Raw genomic sequence first — 24,928 nt, 5'->3', positions numbered from 1 at the left:
ATAAAATCGTATTGAGATAATTTTGACGGATATTGAGATCGCGATATGAGTCACGATTTCAGAGGGAATGGTCATTTTTGCATTTCATTTTCACTGAAGGAAAGTATAGAAGTGATGATGATGTGATTTTTACTGAGGTCTGTACCAAACAAGTATCTTCCCTTACATCTGAAGAATATGATGTGTAGGCCACAATGCTTAATTTATAATTGTTGGGTTGGGTTAATGGATATTGCATTTGGCCATTTTGCGATTTTGATAATATTTCGATTAATTGTTACATGTAAAAGAACTGCATTGAAAATGTTACTTAAGTTAAAATTATGTAAATATAATCACGAAAATGTACTCAATGTAAAGCAAAGAACTCATTGCAGATTGAAAAATGTCCCTTGTGACTGCTGTACTATTACATAGCCTATTATATCATTAGATTTTTTGTACTCATGTACTCATGTAAAGCAGGATTTTACTGATTGACTGTAATTTGTCCAAAGCAACACCTTCACAATGCTTGTTTTGTCAGTCCAAGCCTCAAAATTATTAAAATAAGGAGGCATCCAACATTTACATCACCAAACAAAACATCTAAAAGTTCCCTGCTGCTCAGTTACATGTGCCCCCCTATTGTGGGAGACTTTAGCCTGCGATACAGGAGCTGTTCTTCGGGTAATCGCCACTCACGACACTGCAGCGCAATGTGGCCAGCTACCCGACATTTAAAACATACAATACAGGCTGAGCATCAAAAGTTCCCCCGAACTTCATGCCAGATAACTCAGACACTTTTGTGCCACGTCAGCAGTTTGGGCCTGCTGTTCCTACAACACGCTCTCGACAAGGGCTTTCTGCTGCTTTAAAGTTTACAGAATTTCCACCATAACTGGGTCGGACTCAAGAAGCACAGCAGCTGTGACCACATTGGATTCAACCGTTACCATTCCACGCAAGCTTGCTAGAAGTCGACTCTGACCACCCCCAGTGTCACCATCTTCCCACATCTGTGCCTCTTTAGTCTGCCAAATGACTCTTTTTAGCTCACTTTGGAGTTTAAATTACAAACATTCTCCGAACATTGGTCACGTAACTCTCCTTCCGACTTCCTCCTATTAAAAAATATTGCAACCTGTTCAGGGGATGGGGTTGCCCACATATCTCCTGTAGGGTCCCTCATTTCTAGCTGAGACCCTTAAACTCGTACCCTCAAAATTGTGATAACCCAAAACTGAGTTTATTTCATCCAACCACTCATAAAACTCAGCACAGAATCCCTTATTAAAAACAGGACACTTTTTTCTCTTTAGATACATAAACAGCACAGTCCCTAGACATGGGACTAGGCCTGTCACCTACTCCATCTAATGGTCCTACAAGTTGCGTTGAAGCAGGGGAACTGGATGCGAGCACTAGACACATCCGACCTGCCGCTCTATGCTTTCCTTTCACACAATTATCATTACTACTGCTATTTAGATGTCTCTGCTTGAAGCGCCAAACTGTGTTTTTATAATTTGAATTGTCACCTGCTGCCTGAATTTTGTGTTTCCCTTTATATCAATAAACACATTTCCACCATAAATTGATACAGAAAAAGGCAAAAATTGGTGCAGGAAATTTCACCAGAATGCAGGAAATTAGCTGTTTAATGTTCAAAATCTTCAGGGGGAGGACTCCTAGAGCCCCCACTTAATATGTCACCCCTCCAGTGTTGAAGCAAAACCTATGCTCTTGCATTTAAACAACAAAATTACTCCATAAATTCACTGGAATGCAAGAAAACAGTCTCTGGGATGACACACATTACCTGGGGGGAACATTCCCAGATACTTGGTTAGGTTTGGTCTCCTGATTTAGGCTAAGATGTTTGGACATTGGCAAGCGAGATCAACCATATTCATGGCTGATCATAATTATTGACATGGCTTTTCATCTATACATGCTTTAAAATTGTGAGTTTGGCTGCTGGACTGAACAAGATTCCTGAGGATTGAAGAGTGATGACCCCGACTCATGTGGTGGGTAATGTCACATTAGGCCTACTCATAAAATTTACCTACTTCAGCAATACCGAATCTTACTCTAAACTAAACTGAAAAGTTTGCAGCCCACATCTAGATGTGAATACCAGTAAATAAATGCTGAAATTCTGAACTGTCTCATACTCATCTTTTGATCTTAAACCCAAATGTCTTCAGTGAACAACAAAAACAAAGGAATTTGCCTTACCGTTCCAGTACTTTTGGAGGGGACTGTATGTGTGCTGACTGCAGAGGCAGTTGAACCCTGCATCTGTTTAGCTACAGCAAGCTGTGGCGCTACTTACTGGCCGTTTGTGGGACTACAGAACAATTAAATCCGGTCTTCTAAAACAAGACAATGCCATTGTTTTGGTCTGCTTTGTCTGCAATACAGTTACATTGATATTGTTTGTGGGCGTGTCAATTAATGTGCACTGCAGTAGTTAGTGGCTGAAGTACTGAGACAGTCTATTTTACTTACATGAAAGTAGTAACGCTGCAGTGTAAAAGACTGCAGTACAAGTAAAAGTTCTGCATTCAGATTTTAACTTTAAGAAGAACAAAAAAATATATATTTTTTAGTCTGTACACATAATCACAGAGATTCTTATGGGTCTATTGTAGTGATACAGATGAGTTTTCCAACAATACATATTGTTTATAAAAAACACTTTTTCTGCTCAAAACCACTTTCAGTGTGTCTGCTTGGATTTGAAAGTTCAGATAAGCCAAATTCTTGTAAAAGTAAATTAGTTTTATCCTCAAAATATAATTAAAATAACAAAAGTAGGCTACTCATTATGCAAAATGCCCCTTTTTAGAATATATAAATTGTTGGCTTATTATTACTGATTATTATTATTATTATTTGTTAGGCCTTGAATAATGTTACACTGCACCTGCTGCTAATTGTTATTTATATGGCCTCCCTTAGGCTTTTATGCATTCTGTATTTCATGTTTTTCAACTATTATTCATGTATTTTCTCTTTGTTTATTTTATATATTTTGAAATGTGCATAACTATTATTATTATTATTATTATTATTAATATTATGGAGCTCATGTTTGGAGCCGAAACATCAGTTGATTGGTCAATCCACAATCCACAAAAAATTAATCAGCAACTACTTTGATGAGGGATTAATATTTAAATCACTTTTTAAGCAAACATGCACAGCATTGGCTGGTTTCAACTCCTCAAATGTGAGGATTTGCTGCCAACCGAAATATCCTATCAATTCTACAGCTGTCAAATGTCATGTGCTGGAACAATATATTTGTCTAAAACATATAGCATAAACTGCAGGTGCTTTAAATGTTTTTGAGTAATTGTAGCCTTCTTTCCACCACGTAGGCACTGCATCCAAAATAAACTGGCTATTATTCTGCTCTGTAATAACTCTGCCTTGACCACATGATGGCAATATCGGAGCTCATTCATTTTAGTGGGAATTTCCATGTTCGAAACAAAAATAGCATGAGGTGTTCTGCAGTATAATGTCTAGAAACTGAAAATAGGGCATAATGCTGGAAGCGGGAAAATAGTCCTAATTAATTATACGCACCGCGAAATGAGAAAGTATCTCTAAAAATAATCTTTGGTTTTTTTTTTGGAAGAAGATAAATTATATAAAACTAAACGATCTAATTTTAAAATAAATAAATAATGATTTTAATCATTTTGACGTTAATCAAAAGCCACACACAATCCTCGATAAATGTTATATCATAGTTTCTTAGTAAAAGCGATGTAGCCTATCAACATCTGACTAAATGAGTTAGTCACTTATGAAAAAGTAAATATTGTGAACCTGTATTTTAAAAACGCCCCTCGTCCTGCCCGTCCTGCTCCAGTCTGCTCGCTCCCACCTCTTCCCCCCAGCGGAGAGGAAGCGCAGAGACAAGTGAACAACAAGCGAAGGAGGAGAGGAAATCGCAAAGGTGGGTGTTTTCTCCGTCTTCATTGCGAGAGCTGTCGCCCTGCGGTGGACAGTTTATGTGTTGAGATGTGAGGTCGACCACGCCGACGTGTTTTTGTTGTCTTAACTCACTTCTTATCAGAGCCTGCGGGTCGAGGTTTGGACCGTCAGTGCAGCAGCAGCAGCAGCAGCACTCGGCTAGGCCTGAATCCATCTCGCAAACACTTATGGACTTTGAAAAACAAGCCTAACAGTCCCCGGAATCGGTAATGGCCTCTCTTGTTGGTGCTTTGTGTTCGGTACAGCTGGTTGGGGTTTGTTGTGTGTGTGTGGGAAGAGAGGTGACCTTTAATTTGCTGAACTTGTTGTAAACGCAGCGTTAGCAGCCTAGCTACCACAGCGCAAGCTAATTTAGCTAGCATCGGTGTTATTCCTTTCGTTGGCTTGATGAATAACTTATCCAGAGTGAGACTCGGGAAAAGTTTAACAAAACTCGTGAATGCAGTTAAAACTGGTTGATACCAAGATGGCTAAAAATATAAAATATCCAGCTAACGTGACGTTAACTAGCTAGCAGCAGTTTATTACATGAATGGTCTGGGTGGTTATGAGGGGGTTACTGTTAACGTTATAACATTAACGTTACACGTCGAGTCTTTTCTGTTCGCTGCCTTTAAACACAGATTTTAATGGGCTTTTTTTTTAGTTTTCCCCCGAGCTGGGGAGTATTCAGGACAGGTGAGAGGACACGGAAGTGGCCCGACGCGTCACTGACCGCAAGTCAGGAGTCAAAGTCCAGTCTCGGCTTACTTATCAGTTTTCTGTTATGTATTGTACCTGAGCCGCCCACTCCGCGGACAGTGAAGCTGCTTTCAGGTGACTATGCTCGCATGGCGTCTGTCTTTTGTTGCCGACTGCCTTTTTGATTTTAGTGCCTTGAAAGTGTTGAAACTGTTTAATTCTTCAGCCGCAGCTGTCTTTTGATGCGGTCTGCCAGGTAGGGGGAGGGAGGCAGGACCGGCGGTGTTGGCGCTGCAAAACACAATAGTTAGAACCAGTTGTGTGGGTCTGTTTCTGTGGGGTGTGGTAAGGTGGCTGGCGTTGGCCGGCTCCATTATATATTATAGAGGCTTGCATCACAGTGAGTGAGACACCATCTCAATTTACAGGTCTTTTCGTGGGAATTTATGCTGGATTAGTCAGAGGGATCTGGTTAAATCTGCTTCAGTGGGTGACTCTTGGGAGTAGACTTGATACTTTCAGTTTGTGGTGGTTTGTGTGTGACATTAAAAATCAATGCACGTAAACAACATACAGACCAACCTGAGTCATGGTTGACTGCTTGTCCGAAGTAACAAAATTGTTAATTTGAGATGCTACAGTCAGCTGACTTGTGTGTTTCAGTGCAGCACGGACATGCCTGTCATATTCCTCTAAATACCCTATAGGCATGTCTGCTTTGACCTGCTGAAACAGAGATGGAAAAGATTGTGAGCAAGTTTGGACATGCGGTTTTCTCAGAAATGCCCCCTTCTGTAAGATGTGAAAAGGAGGGGCCAAGAAAATCACAAGTTGGACATTTCTTTTTCTTCCTAGAATTTGCTCCTAGCCATGTTGTCTGTGGGGGCTGGAGTCGTATTGCTTTAGCCAGGGCTATCATTTGTGAGCCTCTGTAATGACGGGCTTTCATGGGTGTGTCCCTCTGACACACAGAAGCTGGGGTTTTCTTTTATTTGCTCCTCCTCCCTGTGTCTGTCTTCTCTCTCTCTGTCTCTTTCTTCGTCTCTACAGCCAACAGTTACACCTGCAGTCTGTGTTTTTATTTGAACGGCCAGCACGTCATTTGGCTTTCGATGCAGGGGAGGACATGTGAGGTGTCTGATAGTGAAATCAAAGTGCACAGATTCTGAAAGCAGTGAAGCGGGACTGCTGTACAGTACCGCCCTTCAGTGCTGGTGGTTAACTTCTTGGAAAGGTTGAGTGTCAGTAAACACTTTTATGGTCCTCGCTGCAGCAATTAAACCAACTTCCTTGTTTAACTGTGGTCAAACTGTGTAAAGTCTCCAGTGGGAAATCTTTGCCGACTGCTCAACGTTTGTTTTCTAGGATTGTTAACAGTCAAGTTTTAAATGTATTTTAGAAATATTTTATGTAACACTTCTCAAAGAACATGAACATATTATTGACTGAAGTTGAAGTGAAGACGGAAGCTGCTTGCTTACTGCCCAGGCAAACGCCGACCAACACCATCAGTGTGCCCACTCAGTCTGTGTTTCTGTGTCACTTGGATAGAGTTTGACGTGCCTGAGATTGTTGTGTGAAATAGACTTCTGCTCTTTTTGTGAAACTCTTTTGCGGAGGAGATTGTTACTCCGGTCAAATCTGTTAATAATGGGGTGTATCGTCCAAGCAGATAGTGGCGTTCATTGTTTATTTCACACAGCAAAACAATTAGTTGATTGGTCAAATCAAAATCCCAGATGACATCCAGCCTCATATCAATATTATTTCCGTATATCTCTCTTTGTAGGCAGCTGTAACTCTCTCTGAGTTAAGATGATGAGCAATGTTGCCGTCAATGGTAATGAGTAAGGATGACTACCGTAATCCCTACCCCCGCTGACCCGCCACCCTGGCCCGCCGCTATCGATTCAGACATAGTTGGACTTGCCCCGCAACATTGCTCAGAGTTGCCCCGTGTCATCAGCTTTACAGTTCCCTGCGCGTTTCATTCCCCACTAAGAGTAGTAAGTTGGCATCTGTATATCGGACAGCTGGCCTTAGGAGAACTTCCATGAAAAGTTTGCACGAGTGAATGAGGGCGTGTGTGTGCATGTGTAATCTCTCTGCAGCTACCACACTGTGGGCCACATAGGAGAAAAGGGGGGGGGGGGTTCATGGTTTAAAGTGAGGATGGCAAAGGCGGTAGTGGTTGGATGTGGGCCAAGGCTAACACACAACACACACAGAGGCCAAATCTCTGTGTGACCATTCAAATGAGGCTGAGTCAGCGGAGCGCTTGGCCAAGCCACAACAGCATTTTACCATAGCTTCACCTCATCTGTGTGTGTGTGTGTATGTGTGGGGGGGTGGACTGGAACAGAAAGCATGTCAGGCTGCCACAACCACCAGTGACTCTGTCCCTGGTGGTTGTGATAACATATGATAATGAGGGAATACACTGTAGTCACAATACTCACTGTTCACTGGGTGATAGACCAACAAACTGGCTGTGTGTGTGTACTACACAATGTTTTCAGTGGGTAGTGGATAGTGTGTGTACATCTGTGTTGTGTGTTGGCTCAGTATGATAAGTGGCTTAGTGCTGTAATTCCAGGGCTATCCCATTAGCAGATACAATTTAGTGCTGCTGCTAATGACCTTACAATAGATTAATGACTAATGCCGAGGCTTTAAGTGGCTAGAGCCATTTAAAACTCTCATAAGCAACTACTCCCAGCCACGAGAATGTTAGTTGTGGGACTCGCGTAGCTTCAGACGTTGTGTAGGTTTGTCTGTCTGCTGTAGGAAGGCATAAGAGGACCGCCTTCCTCCATGCTCTCAAAAAAGTGTTGCCGTTTAGACTGTGGTATGTTGTCGTATTTGATGTATCGTGTCAGACGGATGAATTCTTGGTCCCTAATGTAAAACTTGACGGCTGCTGTACGCAACCTTTATGACACAACAAACATGTATTTGTAGCTTGCTGCCACCTTTTAGTTACCCGTTTCCTTTTTTGTGTTTGAGATCTCAGCAAAGATCTGTCATTGTTGAGGAAACTATTCAAATTTCATTAGCTTCACACAGGGCCTGCGTAGACACGAACTTGATATCATTTCAAACCATCCTTACATTTGTGAGCGTTATCCACTAAAGAAGCACTTTGTTGTTGTTTGTGGTCAGAGAGCGAGAGAGAGAGACGGTATCCTCTCTCTTTCCAGGATTGACGTGTTTGGCTGGGAAGAAAAAATGTTAGTGTGAGAGACGGATGAGTGCATCACAATGAACGAGTGAAGGGCTCCCTTATTAGGAAAGCTTCCAACAGCTGAGGCAGGATATGACATGCTAAATCTCACTGTGGAATGTATGACAATGGCAGTGTTTTTGTGTGTGTGAGACATGTTTCTATCCACAAATGTGTCTCCCCCCCCCCACACACACACAAATGCAAAGAAAAGGGGCAACATTCACTTTCCTACACTGCTCTGAGTATTCAACGATATTACCAACGTCGGCCTCACACCATTGCCACCTTTTTATATAGTCTCTGAACCACATACACAATCATGCGCCCTCGCACGGATGCACGCGCATACTCATGCTGGTGTGTGTGCGCACTTAAGCTTCATACAAGAGTCTTTTGTTCACTCAGTCAGTCCTGTGTGTGCAGATTGAGAGCAGATTTGATTCACACGAGTCAGTGAACTTTTGAAGTAGAAAATGGTTTTTACCCAGGCTTGGAGATGAGCCACCCTCATGTCATCCCGTTATTAGACAGACACTGTTGAAGGAATCTTCCGCAGATTCCTCATTCCTCCCTCAGCAGAGTCCCTTTTTGAGGAAGTCGGAGAAAAAGGGCTTTGTCATTGTCTTAGTTTGGGCTGAAGTGACTTTCACTTGTTACCATGTCACTGTAATTTAGGCTTAGGTCATCTGAGGCGTATCTTAAGGCTGCAGTATCCAGGTTGACAATTTTAAAAACCCATTTCTGCTTCTTTTCTTTTTTGTATTGTAGTTCCTGGACAATAGATCATTGGTAATTGTCATGCTATATACCCGTTTCCATAATCAACAGGTATGTATGTAATTCAGCTGCTTACTTTGAAATGCATTTTGTAGTTTGTTGTGTAGCTTGAGATGTCTTGTGTCAAGCACTTTTAATTAGACTAATCATTAAACCAGCCATGTCAGTAAATCCAGAATGAAGGAGCGGACCGGTTTGACCAACTTTTGAAAATGTATTTGTAAGTACTGCGGAGGGAAAGAATATATCAACTTAATGTTAAAAGATTAAATTTAAATGATGAGATCACCAAAGTGTGATTTATAAACCACATGGACGTAAAGTTTGCTTTGTAGTTAAAGTTGTGCCCTTAATAAAGCACTGAATATTAAATTTCTTTTAGCAAAGTGACAGTAAAACAGACTCATCGCTGAAAATTTGGAAAATATTGGCAGGAGTGCACACTGAACCAGTGATTAATAACTTTGATCACAGTTGTTGATCATTGATTAAAACACTTAAGCACAACAAAAACGGTAAACAACCAGCCCAGTATTTGACTGAACCTGCGATTTTAAATTTATTTCTGTGAGTTTGTAGAGATAATAACAGTAAAGAAATGCTTACAGTAAATTGTAAAGGATAGCATGCAAATGAAATACCATCCATATGATAACTTGCAGAGTCTTGTAAGTATAGCATTAAGCGAGGGAGAGCGAGCCATCTCTTTGCCTGCTGTGTACAGAACACCCTCTCAAATTGAAACACCTGGCTTTTTGAGTTGGGTGTAACTTGACGGTGTGATACTGTCTCTTCATAGCGCCTCTGAATGCTCTCACACTGTCTCTGCATCCTTGGCCGTGAACAAGCGCTAACAAGCTCCACACGCTGCAGCTGAAAACGTGCTGTTTTTGTCTCTCGCCATGTATCTCACTTTCTTCCTATTTTTAACCCGACATAGCAGAAGGTGAAGAAACGCACTGAAAAAGTGACAGTAGCTTGCTTCCACCCCTGCTCTGCTGATGCTGGTCCCACCTTCAACGTGAACTGAATAATCACTTCAAATCACTCAAATTCTCAGCTCTTTCTTTACACCTGGTGTTTTTCCGCACTCCTGTTCCTTCTATACTCACATTCTCTCTTCTTTATCCCCCAACTTCTCTCTCTTCCCTCAATTATCTTCTTGCGTCAGCTCCTGCTACTTCATTAGCACTACACTGTGTGCATTCACAGATTCACAGTGTAAGGGCCCCTCTGCTATTATATCAGTGTTACTTGGGTGATTCAGCCGTAGCTGTTTGTCTGTTCTTTGATGAATTCCCGGTGTTGGTTGAATATCTTCTTCTCTCTGGTGTTGACCCTGTCCTGTCCTGTCCTGTCCTGTGCTCTGCTCTCAGCGTGTGAATGGAGCAGTGTGCGAGTACGGCCTCCCTGCTGGCCTCGGTGCGGGAGCAGGAGAGGCAGTTTGAGATGCTGAGCCGAGCTCTGGAGGAGGAGCGGAGGTCGTGTGCCGGCACCCTGCCCCGCCCCCTCCCCAACATGCAGGTAACGCGGAACAATCCCCGCCCCCTGTTCCACCCACCCTCATGCACATTTTCCATGGAAAAGTCCCTCGGATTCATCCTTAATTCGAGCGAGTTCATCCTGTGTCATCTCCATCGTCACCCCATCCCATCTGTGTGGACCAGCTGGATGGCAGCAGATCCTAAACCAAACCCCTGGGGCAAAAGTACCTCCTCTGTGGGTTTTAAATGCATGTGAACTTTGGAAGTTGAGTCGGTAAACTGTAGCAACTTCCAATATAGCCGTCCTGAGGAGGTAGTTAACACCCTCTGTTTCTCCTCACTGCATTTTATGACTCATTTATTCATTTAGCTGACGCTTTTTTCCAAAGCGACTTACAATTTCTATATATGTAAGAGGTCACACACCTCTGGAGCAACTAGGTGTCTCACAGTGGATTCGAACCTGGGTCTCTCACACCAAAGGCATGTGTCTTATCCACTGTTCCATCACTACCCCCCTTCCATCCTCCATTGGTCCCTTAGTAACTGCCCATGTCTCATATAAAATAATAGTCCTCCCATTGTCATCATATCCCTCCGCCAATCAAGCTTAACAACCCAGTAAAACCCATCGTGTTTGTCTTGACTTGTCCATGGGTGTTTGCATGCAGAGCGATTGTCTTGCTTGACATTTTGTTTGTTGTGATATTCATTAAGAGTTTACCTGCTGGAGCTATAGTATGTCAGCCCGCTGGTTTATTTATCATTTGTTGTGTTTTATTTCTAGAATAAAGACGTCCCTCTGCTGCTTTTTTAGTGGGGCAAACTCTGACAAGGGGCCTGTCAGACCGGTTTCAACAGCTCTGAATTCTTGGTTAAAAAACCCCCCTGAAAAGGCGAATGAGTGTGTTTCATATCTAAAGTATTTTACTGTTTGCTTACACACCCTCTTTATCATGCCTCGAGTCAGTTACCTGGTTTAGAGACTGCTGAGTGACTTCACGCAGGCACACCCACCCACGCGCTCTTTCTTTCGCTTCCTTATTGACACGCACGGCCATTAGTGTGCTTCAGTAAAATGACGCGTAAACACACAAACAAACTCTATTGGTCCTGAGGGCAACCTTTTGAAACACACTCTCATAAACAACGAGGCTCTCCCACTCGCTTGTTTTACCTCTTTTGTTTGTCACTCTTGCATGTGGGCAAGCACTTGCTAGGACACATCCTGGTCCCAGGTAATTCTTGTGGCTGATAGTGGCAGAAATATTGCTAGGGTGTGTGTGTGTGTGTGTTATAGTGAAAGTAGGAATAGCCTGTGTCGCTTCTTATCGCTGCTTTGTGTGTTTACATAGCCGAAAGGCATGCCTCTGCCACTCTCACAGACTGCACAACGTGACCTCAGTCTTTACTGGCAGGTTCCCACATGCTCAAATCTGCCCGGCACTTTCTACTATTCTCTCTGACTGATTCCTTATCTGAACTAAAGAGTGGTCATTTAGCTAAATCGGTGTCTTTGTTTTTTTTGATTAGGGCAAAGTGGCACTTCATTTAGTTTTCACTCCCGCAAAAACTATTGGCATTTTTCAGCAAGTTATTTCTGCATGAGACACTGTATCCCATCTCTGAATCACTATTAAGCAACGCCCCCCTAGCTGTACCCCCTTCACCCACACAGTCTTAGAGATAAAACTGCAGAGATGGCAGTAGAGAGGCATGGAGCTCCCCCTGTTGCTGGAATGGGGAGTGCACCACACCCATTACCACGCCTGGGCAGGCAATACTGGTGGTGTCGACGCATGAGAGAAAGAAGTGGATCTCTATTTGTCTGAATTATTCATTTCATCACTAATTTCATTTGTTAATTCCATCATCACAGTTCATTCATAAGATGGTTGGGTGTGTTTCAGTCAGCTTCCTCATTGTTTTTGTTAAGGGTTGGTGAGTGCATTACATGAAAGCCTCTGTGTGTTTGTGATTTTCAAGATTACTGGTTGCTGCTTTTACTTTTGGTTTTTCTTTTATTTGATTGTCACGGTACTGTACATGAGAAGCTCGTCACTGTGGCCAGCTGGAAAAGTTCGACTGCTCAGGCAGTGGTGTGTCTGTTTGTTCATCAATGCATAGTCATCTTTTTATTCTAAGCAGTGTGTGTTGGATCCCCCTCATGTGCATTTCTTCGTCCCTGCAGAACGGTCGCATTCCTTGTGATGCAGACATAGAGAGGCTGACACTGAACGAGGGTTACATCAACGGGACACATCATGTAAGCATCTTTTGGAACCTTCTTTGTTTCAGTTGTTAAATTCTTAACAAGTTTAACCCCAAGGACATGCCGTGTGAGACCAACATTGGAGTTCAGTTTTATTTAAAGCAGCATAACTAAGGGATGGTTCAGGACAGTCTGATAATAAGGAATTGCAATAATCCATCTTAGAAGTAACAAATGTATGGACTAGTTCCTGATTTTGCAGTGTTAGTGAAAAAGACAGTCCTTGATGTTTGTTTTAAGTGAGAGTTAAAGTACATGTTGTGATCAAAGAAATCTCAGATTGCTTACGGTGATGCTGGAGGCCATGGCAATGCCATCTAGATTAACTATATCTTAAGATGATGCGTCTCGGGGGGGGGTGTTTGGGGCAAAGTACAATAACTTCTGTTTTGTCTAACATGAGAAAATCACAGATCGTTCAGGTTGAGGCTAGCTCAAAGTTTAGCTAACTCATTGGTTTCAGTTAAATTCTGAAATGTGTGTGTGGGTGTGCAGTTCAGGATGGAGCCTGGCCAAGTGGTGCAGGAGACCTACACGGTGGAGGAAGACCCCCAGGAGTTGCCACCTGTTGTCTCTGTGGAGACCACTGAAGATGGGACCACGCGGCGAACAGAAACCACGGTGAGTTTGTCGAAGTTTGTCGTTTACAGCACTAAATGATGAGGAAGGAAGAACCATTTAGTGTTGTAGAGGTGTAGCTTGACAGAGATGGGATTCTTTGTATCTCTGGGTGAAGTGGAAAGTGTGCATCGCAAAGTGCTACGATTTTAAACTTATAAATGTTACCTGGTGAATCTTGTCTCCTGCTTCTTTTGTTTTGCTTGTTAAGGTTAAGAAAGTAGTGAAGACAACCACCACTCGCACAGTCATCCCCTCCGTGTCAGACACCCTTTCTCTGGACGGTGGGGGTTCAGTGACCGGTATGGGGGGTTACACTACACCCATGGACCGGGTCTACAGGCAGGTTCCCGGAGGTGGCATGCCAATGGACTACCCCACTCACACTGTGCCCCGCAACTACCACTATGGACCGCCAGGGGGCTATGATGACTACCGCACTGGGCCCCCATCTGATACCTACACAAGCCTCAGCAGGGGAGCTCGCATGGATGATCGCTACAGGTACTGTGTTGAAATTCATGTTTACGTAACCAAAACTGATCCAACAAGACTTTAACTTCCAATTTAATTGGATAATCTTATGGCCCATCTTATGCTAAACCTCCCTGTCACTCCCCACTCCAGACCGGTTCATCCAGATGGTTACAGAACTCTGGATCCAAGCTACCGAGCCCACAGCAGGAACCAGCTAGACCCCTATGCTGCTCAGCCACAGGTATGTAAAACAATCACTGTATCAATTGCATTGACTTGTTCCTTTTTGCAGGATTTTAACCTGGTCTGCTGACACTTTAAGATGCACTTGCTATATGAGGTGTTTTGCTTCAATGTTAAGATTTTAATAGGATTTAATTTGAGTAGAGTACACACAGGTTTGGCTTTTAGCTTCTGTTATTTTGGAACATGTCTCCATGTAGGTTGGGCGTATGGGAAGTGCATTGGAGCTGTCCTCCATCCCAAGGTTTGTCCCAGAGCCGTACGGTTTGGAGGATGATCAGCGCAGCATAGGTTATGATGAGCCTGACTATGGCATGGGACACCCAATGCACTACAGCACCGTGCCCCGCAACCACCATGCATTTGCCCATGGGCCACCACGCAGGGCTGGGTAAGCTGTTCTGTATGCAGTGCGCGTGCGAGCCATCTTTCAGTGTAATGTTCGTGTGTAAGAAGTGCACATAATAATAATTTTCATTTCAAAAAAATGTATTGTTTTACATTACTCCTGTAATTTCTCACCTTTCATCTCTTTGTATTGGTGGATGTCAGTGTGTCGCCAAAAAATACATTCACATATCCTCTTCATCTTCATCTCTTCCCTCTCCAGGAGTTACGAGGGCACCTTGGACGGTGACATGAGCGGTCCAGGGGACATGTACTATTGGGAAAGAGGAGCACCGCTGGCCCAGGGTGAAAGAGGTAGCATGGCTTCATTGGACAGCACTCTAAGGAAAGGTCCGGGCCCCAGTGGTTGGCGTCAACCTGAGCTGCCAGAGGTCATCGCCATGCTGAACTACAGGCTAGACCCCGTCAGGAGCAACGCAGCTGCGTACCTGCAGCATCTCACCTATAAGAATGATAAAGTAAGAGATACAGCAATTTTATAGCAATTAGTTGAGGAGCGCAAAGGTCAAAGCAATATCTCAGAAGTTTAAAGATGATTAATTATGGGGAGTAGTTGCAGGGTTCCTACAGTTTGGAAAAGTTTGGAATTTGATTTTACTGATTTGCAGTACTGGATAAGTTTGGGGTAAAAGTAAAGCAAGTATGGATTTAAAGTATGGAAATAATTTTTTTTAAAAAGGCGCACGGTTGAATACACACTCCTGCGCAGAGCTGCCTCTGTCACGGACTGAAAAACAGCTCGGTCCCAAGTGCCTTATAACTACCAACCCCAGATACCTGCAACCAAATCAGTCAGAAAATGCAACATTTATCTTTGAATTGCATATAGCATCACAAACAAATTAAGCTTGTCTGAACATTTGAGTTCTGCAGTGATGTAGTTATCAGAAAGGCAAATGGACTGTCTCATCTGCATACCTATCATCGTCGTTTCTGTGGACGCAGTGAAAAATCATGGCTGCACAGAGGCAGTGAAAATTGTATTATACAATTTATTTATTAAAAAAAAAAAACTAATTTTTGGTTCTTATTAACGAAAGAGACTAAAAATGTGTTGGAACATAGATCTGTTTGTTTGATAAGTCGGTCAGGATTGCTGGTTGTTTAACCATGTGGAAATGAACATACGTTTACAATAACATGAGCCATAGAAAGCACTTCAGTATAGCAAAACTTTACAAAAACAGGGAAAAATCTTGCATTGAAGAAGTCTGTCCACATCTTGGCAGACATTCCTCTTTTATTTTTTTTAATTTTATTTTTTGATCTTGTACGTTGTGTAAACTACACTACATGTTTTAATCAGCCTTTCTGCGCAGCTAGATCCTACAAATTTATGCTCACACTGTACAAATCAGTTGGCCAGTCACGACATAAGCATGGAACCCCTGGTGGGTTTTTGTTCAGTGGCTGTTGCAATAAAGTTTATTCAAGCAAAATTCCTTGATGTTGACAAAAAGAGAGGAAGGCTGCATAACTTTGTGCCTTTCTATGTTCTGTATCCAAGTTCAGTTTTAACTATATCACAGCAGTCTCAGTCAGGATTACAGTTAAAGCCACAACTAGTCTATCCATAATATTAAAACAGGCTCACTACAGTTTAAAAACAGATTGCTTTGGTCCTTGATGTTCTGATGTAATTTGTTTGTACATCTTTCAGTTTTTAAATTGATTTGTGTCGACATAATTGTGATTTGCTGGGTCTCCATCACCACTTACGAAATGTGTGGTTTTGTTTTTCAGGTGAAGTCTGATGTGCGTCGTCTGAAAGGCATCCCAGCGTTGGTCTCTATGCTTGACAACCCAAACAAAGAGGTCAGTTTGCTGACTTTCTCCATGGCCTGTTCATTCTTTAGTTGTTATGATAGGACTAGGTGGGGTAAAAGTGAGGCTTAAGGGATGCAGTTTATTTCTTATGTAATACTGGGACCGTTCATTGGCCTGAGTCAAGGTGAACCTGAGACTCTCCACTAATCCCAAATGAAAGGGAAATAGAAATAAGCATTACGTATTTGACTTCTCTTCAAATCCTGTAGGTCAACATTTGTGCTAAATATAGTTTTGGTCAAAACATTCTGTGGTTTTTCTATGATTCCCTTTCATTTAGCACAAGCTGTGGCAAAGATTTGCTGATGTTTGTATGGGCATTACCAGACAAACCACATCATGCATTCCACTCTCAAGGCAAAGCAGCATCTTAATTTCACATTTCATGCTGTTACGGCCAGTGACAAGTCTGAAGTCTGGTGTGTGTCGGATGACTTGCTGGCTGGAGAAATGGGTCAAACAGCGACTGCATCCTCTTCAACACTAACTGTTTCCAAAGACTCCAAACACTTTGTCTGAGTCTGTGTGTTTGGTATGTTGTGTGAAAAGTTGAGATACAAAAGATGACAAAGAAAATAGTATCATAAAAACAGCTGCATGTATGCAAGGATGTTTGTGAACACAACATTGCTTAATAGTGAAAAGAAATGTGGCCAACAAATCCCATTAATTAGACCCATATAATTTGTGTAGCACACTATTAACAGTTACAAGGGCATGAAACTACTACACTTAATCCATGTACGTGAAATCATTGCTGTCTTTTAGCGATACTCCATCATGGCGAATAGGTCAATAAACTGTTACTGCGTCTTTGTTATAGGTTCACTATGCAGCCTGTGGAGCACTAAAGAACATCTCGTATGGCAAAGATCCAGACAACAAGATCGCCATCAAGAACTGTGACGGAGTGCCGGCTCTGGTCAGGCTGCTGAGGAAGACCCACGACCAGGACCTCACTGACACCATCACAGGTTAGAGGCACATGCAGACACACAAACTGTGTAAGCATGATTTTGACTGTTGATGAACAAGTTAAAGATTTTGAGCCTCTGGACTGAACTGGCTGGTTGAACTTCTGGTTGAATGTCATTCGCTGTCGTATCTTTTCTCAGTTTAGTAAGGTGTGTCCCAATGTAACTATCCAAACTACCACAAAGTGAGATTAGTGCCTTATCCAGCTGTCTTAACTTTGGGGCTAGGCTTAACTTTGGTTTTCCAGTATCATGAAGCTGGCTCACTTTTAACTGGGGTAGAACGCCATGTCTGCTGCGACATAGACACAAGTACAGAGTTCACAATAAAGTTATAAGCAATCAAGCAATATATATTTTTATAGGTCAGTAGAGTCTCTTTGCTGTTCCAGGCTTTCTGTGTGTCCACTCTGGGTTTACAACACAGCTTTGAACAAACACAGAGACAGCTTAGGCTGCCATACTAAATACTGTGCAAATGAATGGTGATTATAGCTGCATTTTAGTTTCTGACATTGTAGATACCTTTTTACACTCTTATTTCATCCCTGTACTTCAGAATAATGAGGACACATTGAGATGATAACTGGAATTAGAAAGTACAATTGTTGTTTATTAGAAAAAAAAATAATAATTAGCTCCCAATAAATTTGAAATGCCCCCCCCCCCTCTGCTTTGTCAGTAGAAACAGTCCTACATTATTTTTAACTGTTTTAAGTGCATCACATTTTCATACAAATGAAACAAACAGCTTATTATTGTATTGAACTTCAAAATGTTATACACTTAATATCACGGGTATAACTGAATTTCCCTGCATGTATCTTATTACACAATCAGAGCTGAGCCAGTTTGACAACCATCTTCATGATACTGGTTATCCAGACTCACAGATGTTATGCTCTGTAAAACAAACCAACCCAAGTAGCGCCTGTGGTAGTCAGACTTGCTTTGTGATACAGGCTCTGTACAAAGCAGGTTCGACACAGCCGTCCTTTCTTTGCATTAGCTGGCTCGACAACCTAAAACACCCAATCAGAGATAATGGGTTCCACGACGGTGGTTATCAAATTTCTTTGTCAACCCAGGCTTTTTTCATTAGGCTCTCTGCGTGTTCCCAAAAAGGGGGGTCATTTGACTCTTCTTCTGCACAAAATGGACCGATCACATGCCGCCTACATCAGTCAAGAGGAACAGGTCGTTATAAAGGAGCTATATAGCTAGAATATTACAGAAAAAAGTAACACTGTTGCTGCAAATATGGCAAGGGAGGAAGAAAATATTTGTATTTTATTTTTATTTTACCACTCTCGATGTGTAACGTAACAGCTGCACATTAGAGCACATTTAAACATTATCCATGATAAATATCAATAGACTGTGTTCTAATAGCTGCAATAACAGAAGTGTAAAATGGACTTGGCTGCAAATCATGACCAAGCATTAAAACATCATCCAAAGTGGTCTTTAGTTGCTGTGCCTTCATTATTTTTTGTCTATGGATGATATGCTGTGTTAAAGTGTTATTATTACCTGAAGCAAACTGCAAAAACAATATTTTGTATAACTCTAGCTTCAGAAGACAGATTACACTACTGGAATTACACAGCTTTGTTCGGTGGTATTACTAACAGCAAGTTTGCATAAAGTACGCCCTCAGGTGAGAATCGCTCAGAGAGAATTGTCAGGAAAAGAATTAGTGAAAAGGTTAGGTTAAGTGTGCAACATAAGTTGATAAGTGATCTAACCAGGTTAAAAGAGAGCCACCTTTGTGACATCAAAAACTATTGCTTTAGACTTAACATACATCGCTAACCCATTTTTCTTGCTTTGTAGCTATACCCCTCTGGTGTCTATAGGTGTAAAAATGGGCAGAATGAACTGGAAGCCTTTTCTGAGAAATGTCCAGGACAGACCTAAAGTTTCTGAGTGGCCATACGTAGACTCTCCCTACACTTTTTAATTTAAAGACTCAGAGCTGGCATTCCACACAAATCAGGGAATAAGACTATTCACCTGTTATTACAATATCTTTTTTAATTCTTTGCAGGCCTATTATTAGTTAGGCGAGAGCACCAGTAGGCTTCATAATTCAATTTTTATGTTTTTCCCAGGGACGCTGTGGAACCTGTCGTCTCACGACTCAGTGAAAATGGAGATTGTGGACCATGCACTGCACGCCCTCTGTGATGAAGTGATGGTGCCCCATTCAGGCTGGGAGCGAGGGAGCAATGGAGCAGGAGGAAGGGAGGAAAACTGCAAGCCCAGACATCTTGAGTGGGAGACGGCCCTCACCAACACAGCAGGCTGCCTGAGGTATGGAAGGATGGAGGGATGGAGGCAGCTTCGGAGAGCTGAGCAGAGCTGTTTGACTGTTACTGATTTTAAGGAGGGAGGGTGGCTGTAGACAGGAGAGGAAGATGGAAACATGCCAGCTCAACAGATGACAGAGCAGGAGGATGTATGAGGGAGGAAGGGATGACGAGTTAACAGAGCAGAAGAGAAGGAAAAACATCATGGAGATGTCTCGATGAAGAGGGAGGACAGAAGCTGTGTCCATGTGAAGCAAGTGGGTCAGAAATCTACTTGCCTGAAGTCACTTTTTACTTGCCCCCATACAAATTGTTTTATTTATAAGCGGTTATCAAATAACAACAAGAATAAAGTTAATTGTCATGTTTAATCTGTAAATTTAATATATATTTATATTTCTGTACAAGCTAAACTTAAAGGGTCGTATTGTAACCTGTTTCATGTTTACTTCTGTACGACTGAGTGCTGCTTCTGATGTCGTACTATTCATTTGCACATGTGGCCAGTTCACCCTGGAGTCCGATATGGGCCACATTTAAAAAAACAAAAACAAAACAAAAAACAAAAGAAGTGAACAGTCACAGTCGAATCTGGTCAATAAAATCTAAATTTAGCATTAGGACCTGCAGTGTGAACGTAGCCATAGATACAAACAAACGCATCATCAACAAACATTCTTGTGTAATGAAAATGGTGTGATAATCCCCATTCCTTGTCCCCAGAGATGGACTCTTAACTGTGAGTGTAAATTATCATAAACTTTGTCTTTACCTGCTGCCATCTTCACACAAGTAGGGATCAAAATACTTAATGAATTTAAGAAAGACTGAAGAACTCAGAAGTCGGTCAGCATCAGTCCTTCCTCCTCCTCCTCTTTCTGCTGGTAGAGAGAGGAGGGTCTGGTTTGTCTCAGCCTGCTGCTCTGTTTACAAGAATTTGCCAAATTTTAAGATGTGTGGCAAATAATATGTGGCAATCTAAACACTTAGACAACATACAGACATCTTTTGTTTTGGCTTGTTTGTAACAATTTGCTATTAGCCAAGGTAACACGCTGTGCTTGTGCAAAACACAGCGGCAGTGGATGAGAAACTGCGGACAGAGCAGATTAAAGAATTCTTTTCTACATGTTCGTGCTTGTTAAACAGGTGTATTGGTAAAGTGTTGTCTTTTTTCTTGCGAACATTTTATTGCACTTACACTCAATAACAAGCGTAGTTGGTGTCAAATAATGTCCTCCGTGGCCTCTCTGATCTGCTGTCTGCTGACTTTGCTCTGGGTGTGGGTGTGTGGAGGAGCTCAGCAGCCCCGACACAAAACGATGCGTTTTAATATTATTTTTTGTAAGAGAAAAGCATCCTCACAGTAACTGTGTTAAGAAGGGAATCTCAGAGTTTACAGGGAGCGGGCAATCAGAGGACAGTGGGGCATTAACTTATACAATGTAAACAGTATGTTCTAGCCTGCCGGTCTGTTATCTGTGAATTCCCCTTGACCACACTGGTCTAGAAACGTATAGAATAACTGGGTAATCTCAGGGTAAGTCGGTACACCACATTACCAGACACTAGACGCAGATACGGATAAAATGATTAGACTGAACTTTAACCAACATTGTCTTTTAATCTAACTAGAGTATTATGAAATATTACTCACTTGTGCAGTGTGGCTATATGTAGGCTACAATATTCCCAAACGTGGTTTGAATCCAATTTAGCATTGAAGAGTTATTTCCCATTAAGTGCATCAGGCCACACCTTCAAAAGTTTGGGTACCAATTAGAGACAAACAGTACGTTATACCCAAAATATCTAAATATGGTATGTTCCAAATTTGGTGAAGAAAAATGTGTCAAAAGACAGAAATATTGTTTTGCTACGCTTCAGTGTTAATGAGTTATTAGCCAAAACACACATTTCACCTACACATTTACCTGTGTAGGTGAGAAGATTATAGTAATAATCACAGACCTCTCCTGCTAATAGTGTAGAGAGGTTTGAAATAGGTAATACCTTACATGCTCAAATGAAGATATGATCACATCTGTGGTCTGGGAAAACTTACTTACTAAAAAAAAGACCCCTGGAAATCCTTGTTTGACAAGTTTTTATATTGAAAGATGATCATGATGTTGGGTTTCAGGTAAACCCAGTCCCATCTGAAGTCTATTAGAACGATAGAGGTGAGACACGAGGGTGACTCACGTGGATCTGACAACTTGCTTTATCCATGTGCCCGGCATTTTAACACAAGGTGCAGGAATGAGATGGAAATCAGCGTCACACCTTAGGTACAGTATCAGTGAGATACATACCTGAGATGTCAGTGCGCTTCATGATAAACCCTGAATAGAAAAGTGGCAGATGTTGTTCAGTTAATGGATAAGAATGATATTTGTTTGAATGATGATTGCAGTAAATCAGCAGATGGCAACCAGAGGTAGAATTATATGAATCCAGAAATCTTATAACAAGATTGTGTAGGAATCTGTAAGGCTTCTTTTTGCTCAGTTTGCTAAATGCTAATGTCAGTATGCTAACAATGTCACAACTAAAGTGTAATGTTTGCCATTGTTACCTTAGTTTAGCTTGTTTGCATGCTAACAAGTACAGCTGAGGATGATGGGAATGTCATTAGATCTGCAGGTATTTGGAGTATTAGATAAATAAGGTCTTTGACTTGGTGGTGCTCGATGGAAAGTTAAGGGATCATATAGACACAGTACAGTTCCAACTCTGCTGTTAAGTGAATTTGTGCCCCTTGCTGTGGAAAGGATTGTGTCCTGGTAATGTGAGAGGGCGTGTCTGCCACTGGGACAAACAAACCAGCATAAAAGACCAAGGCTGAATATCATTGCACAGAATTTTCTCCCTCATGTTTCTTTCTTTACATGCCTTCTATGTCGATGAATGAAGAAGAGTAACTGGGTCTCAGTTTCCACATTTCCATCCATCCAGTAGGCCTGAGTTAGAGAGCAGTTGAAGAAACTGGTAACTTGATCTCACCAAACTGAACTCTCTTTGTAAATCACCAGATTTAACAGGAGTTTCATACAAACAACTCTTGCAGGTGTGTTCAAGCGTTGTGTGCTGGAATCCTTTTGTATTCCCTGAAAGTGAACCTTCACTTCCAACTGCCTCATTTATTTCTCCAACCAGTCACACTGCTAATCCGTGTTTTCTTTTACATTCTTGTTTTGTTTGTTTTTTTTCTTCCCTTTTCTCAACTCTCCACTTGTTTGAAGAAATGTGAGTTCAGAGCGAAGTGAGGCGAGGAGGAAGCTGAGGGAGTGCACAGGATTGGTGGATTCACTCATGTACATCGTCCAATCCCAGATTGATTGTAAAGACGTCGACAATAAGGTAGGTGGAACAGATGTCCACATCAAAGTCTGTTTACAGGTGTCAAGTGAGGTCACTTAAGACGGCGTCTGTTGGGGTTAAAGACTATAAGTTTGAAAGGTGTATTTGAGAGAAGTGAGCTTACTAGACTTCTCTCATCTCTGAATGGAAACTAGTGGCTTGATGCCAGGTTAGCTGCGTCTAGCAGAACACACCAGATTCTCTGACCGATCTGTCAGCGATCGAGTTGCATTGTGGGTAATATATGTTCCAGGTTTTGAGAAGGAAGCGTAATAAAAAAAATATCTCTGGTTTAAACCAGATTATTAAACCAAGAGGTACAAGGTAGATTTATCATTTTATGACACAGGGTTGTATAACAAGATTAAGTTGTAGTTCCCTTCATGTTACTGACAAAAACAAATGGATACAAAAATGATGTACAGTAGATGGGTAAATAGAATAAGTCATAGAAATAAACAGTTTTACATGGCGGAGTGATGAGGGGAGAAGCTATGTGTGATATTATGTACTTATAGTGAGACACCTGGCAGTTACATTTACATTACAGTTTGAGAGTTTGCATTTTCATAATGTTTTGTTTTCCCTTCAATCTCTCTCTGCACCCTCCCATCTTTGCAGCTGTTAGAGAACAGCATGTGTCTGCTGAGGAACTTGTCCTATCAGGTGCATCGTGAAATCCCCGGCTATGAGCGCTACCAGGAGACCGTGCCCCTCAACCAGGGCACCGGCCCCTCCGGCCAGAAGGGCGGCTGCTTTAGCTCCCGCAAGAACAAAGGTCTGTGTCAGGGAGGGAGAGAGAGAGAGAGAGAGAGAGAGAGAGAAATATTTGTTCAGTCAGTAGGAGAAATATTGCAGTGATGTCACTGATACTAACACACACACACACACACCTGCACAAACAAAACCACTTGCTCACAACAGGAATGTTAACAATTTCCCCAACTGAGAAAGCTCATCCTCGCTCCTGCTGCTGTTTGTGTTTCACTGAGAGTATTGATTTTATTTCTTTTTTTTTTTTTTTTTCCTCAACTACACCCCCCCTCACTTCCAACTGTTTAGTGACTTTGCCTATGTTATTATAAAAAAAACCCAACCTGCATTGACAAATGACATCTGTCAACATTCATATGAATAACTGAAATACTGTACATCCTCCCTGGTAGTTGTCTTGGGCTTTGAATGTTTTGTTTTACTTACTATATAATGCGGCAATTTAGAAACCGTGTAATCAATTCATAAAAGCCTTGACTATCAATGCTAACTATATACACGGATTTGAATAAGATGAATGAATAATGAAGATTTTTACATAATTGTCTTGTTTGTGTCCGACCAACAGACCAAAACCCAAAGAGATTCACTGGACAGTGATATAAAACAGCAAATTTGTTTTCACAGCCAGTCCAACATCAAAACACAGATACAAACACAGCAATTATACAGAGTCCCTATAAATACATTCATGTATCCCAGCACACAACATAATCAGCGACACAGTGTGTTTAATGCTGTAACGGCAGAGGGGACAAAACTCAATGACTGACTACTGGATAAATAATTTCAGCTCTAAAGTAATTCAAGAAATATATATATTATTATTGAATAACCACTGAGTGATTTCTGCTGAAATTTTTGTAGTTCTTTGATCAGCAATCTGTACAGAACAAGTGCTCAGGTTTGCTATAATGAGAATGTTACATGAGATATAACAGACAAGATTTTACAACTACTGTATCAAGGTAGCAGCTGTGCAAGACAGAGGTGTGATATCATGATCGGGGTGGGGGGGAAACGTCTGTTTGCTTGATATCACACAGTGGGTATCAGCGGATTGGTTGGCTAAATGCTTTTCTGTGTATTTATAATTGTCTGGTGTGTTGCACAGAAATATATTAACGCAACACATTCTCATACGGATGCTGTACAGAGCAGTTTTAAATGGGTACATGAGCTGCTGTGCTTTATTTGCCCTTCATACCTGGCATGTCACATTGCTGATTTCTGTGTGGTGGCAGCCGTGCTGTTGGGATGTAAGCAGGTGTTAACTGGGTGGCTCAGTTATGGCTGCTTTCCTCCTACTTACTGTAAATGCTCTCTCTTGCTCCTGTTCTGTCACCCTTCTTTCTCTCATCTCCCCTTTTCGAGCTGGCCTACAGATGAGTGGTTTTCCAAAGGTAAGCTCTTTACCACTGTATGACGGCACTTTGCTTCAGCTGCCTGCTGCTGCTGATGTTGTGGTCGTAGTATTAATAATAGAGTAGCAG

General features: G+C 41.8%; 1 protein-coding gene across 8 annotated transcripts in view; it reads left to right on the top strand.

Moving 5' to 3' along the window:
• Positions 1-3,862: 3,862 nt before the first annotated feature.
• The window catches only part of ctnnd1 (catenin (cadherin-associated protein), delta 1), a 29,261-nt gene continuing 8,195 nt past the window's right edge, over positions 3,863-24,928 (top strand). Inside the window, exons 1-14 of one of the 8 annotated variants that reach the window (XM_038714358.1) lie at positions 3,896-3,961; positions 10,060-10,207; positions 12,359-12,433; positions 12,935-13,060; positions 13,269-13,561; positions 13,685-13,775; positions 13,978-14,168; positions 14,388-14,643; positions 15,929-16,000; positions 16,836-16,986; positions 19,101-19,302; positions 22,544-22,661; positions 23,283-23,439; positions 24,821-24,838. In XM_038714358.1, the coding sequence (XP_038570286.1) occupies positions 10,067-10,207; positions 12,359-12,433; positions 12,935-13,060; positions 13,269-13,561; positions 13,685-13,775; positions 13,978-14,168; positions 14,388-14,643; positions 15,929-16,000; positions 16,836-16,986; positions 19,101-19,302; positions 22,544-22,661; positions 23,283-23,439; positions 24,821-24,838 (1,891 nt within the window). In that variant the 5' untranslated portion in view covers positions 3,896-3,961; positions 10,060-10,066. Of the gene's footprint in view, positions 3,962-3,994; positions 4,206-8,686; positions 8,735-10,059; positions 10,208-12,127; positions 12,267-12,358; positions 12,434-12,934; positions 13,061-13,268; positions 13,562-13,684; positions 13,776-13,977; positions 14,169-14,387; positions 14,644-15,928; positions 16,001-16,835; positions 16,987-19,100; positions 19,303-22,543; positions 22,662-23,282; positions 23,440-24,820; positions 24,839-24,928 lie in introns of those variants that run through there. The other 7 variants (XM_038714362.1, XM_038714356.1, XM_038714357.1 and 4 more) reach the window with 7 other exon arrangements.

The sequence above is a fragment of the Micropterus salmoides genome, unplaced genomic scaffold (assembly GCF_014851395.1).
Source record: "Micropterus salmoides isolate LMB-PRFRI ecotype aquatic unplaced genomic scaffold, ASM1485139v1 Ms_hic_scaffold_12, whole genome shotgun sequence".
Lineage (NCBI taxonomy): Eukaryota > Metazoa > Chordata > Actinopteri > Centrarchiformes > Centrarchidae > Micropterus > Micropterus salmoides.
This window is presented reverse-complemented; position numbering and strand designations above follow the sequence as displayed.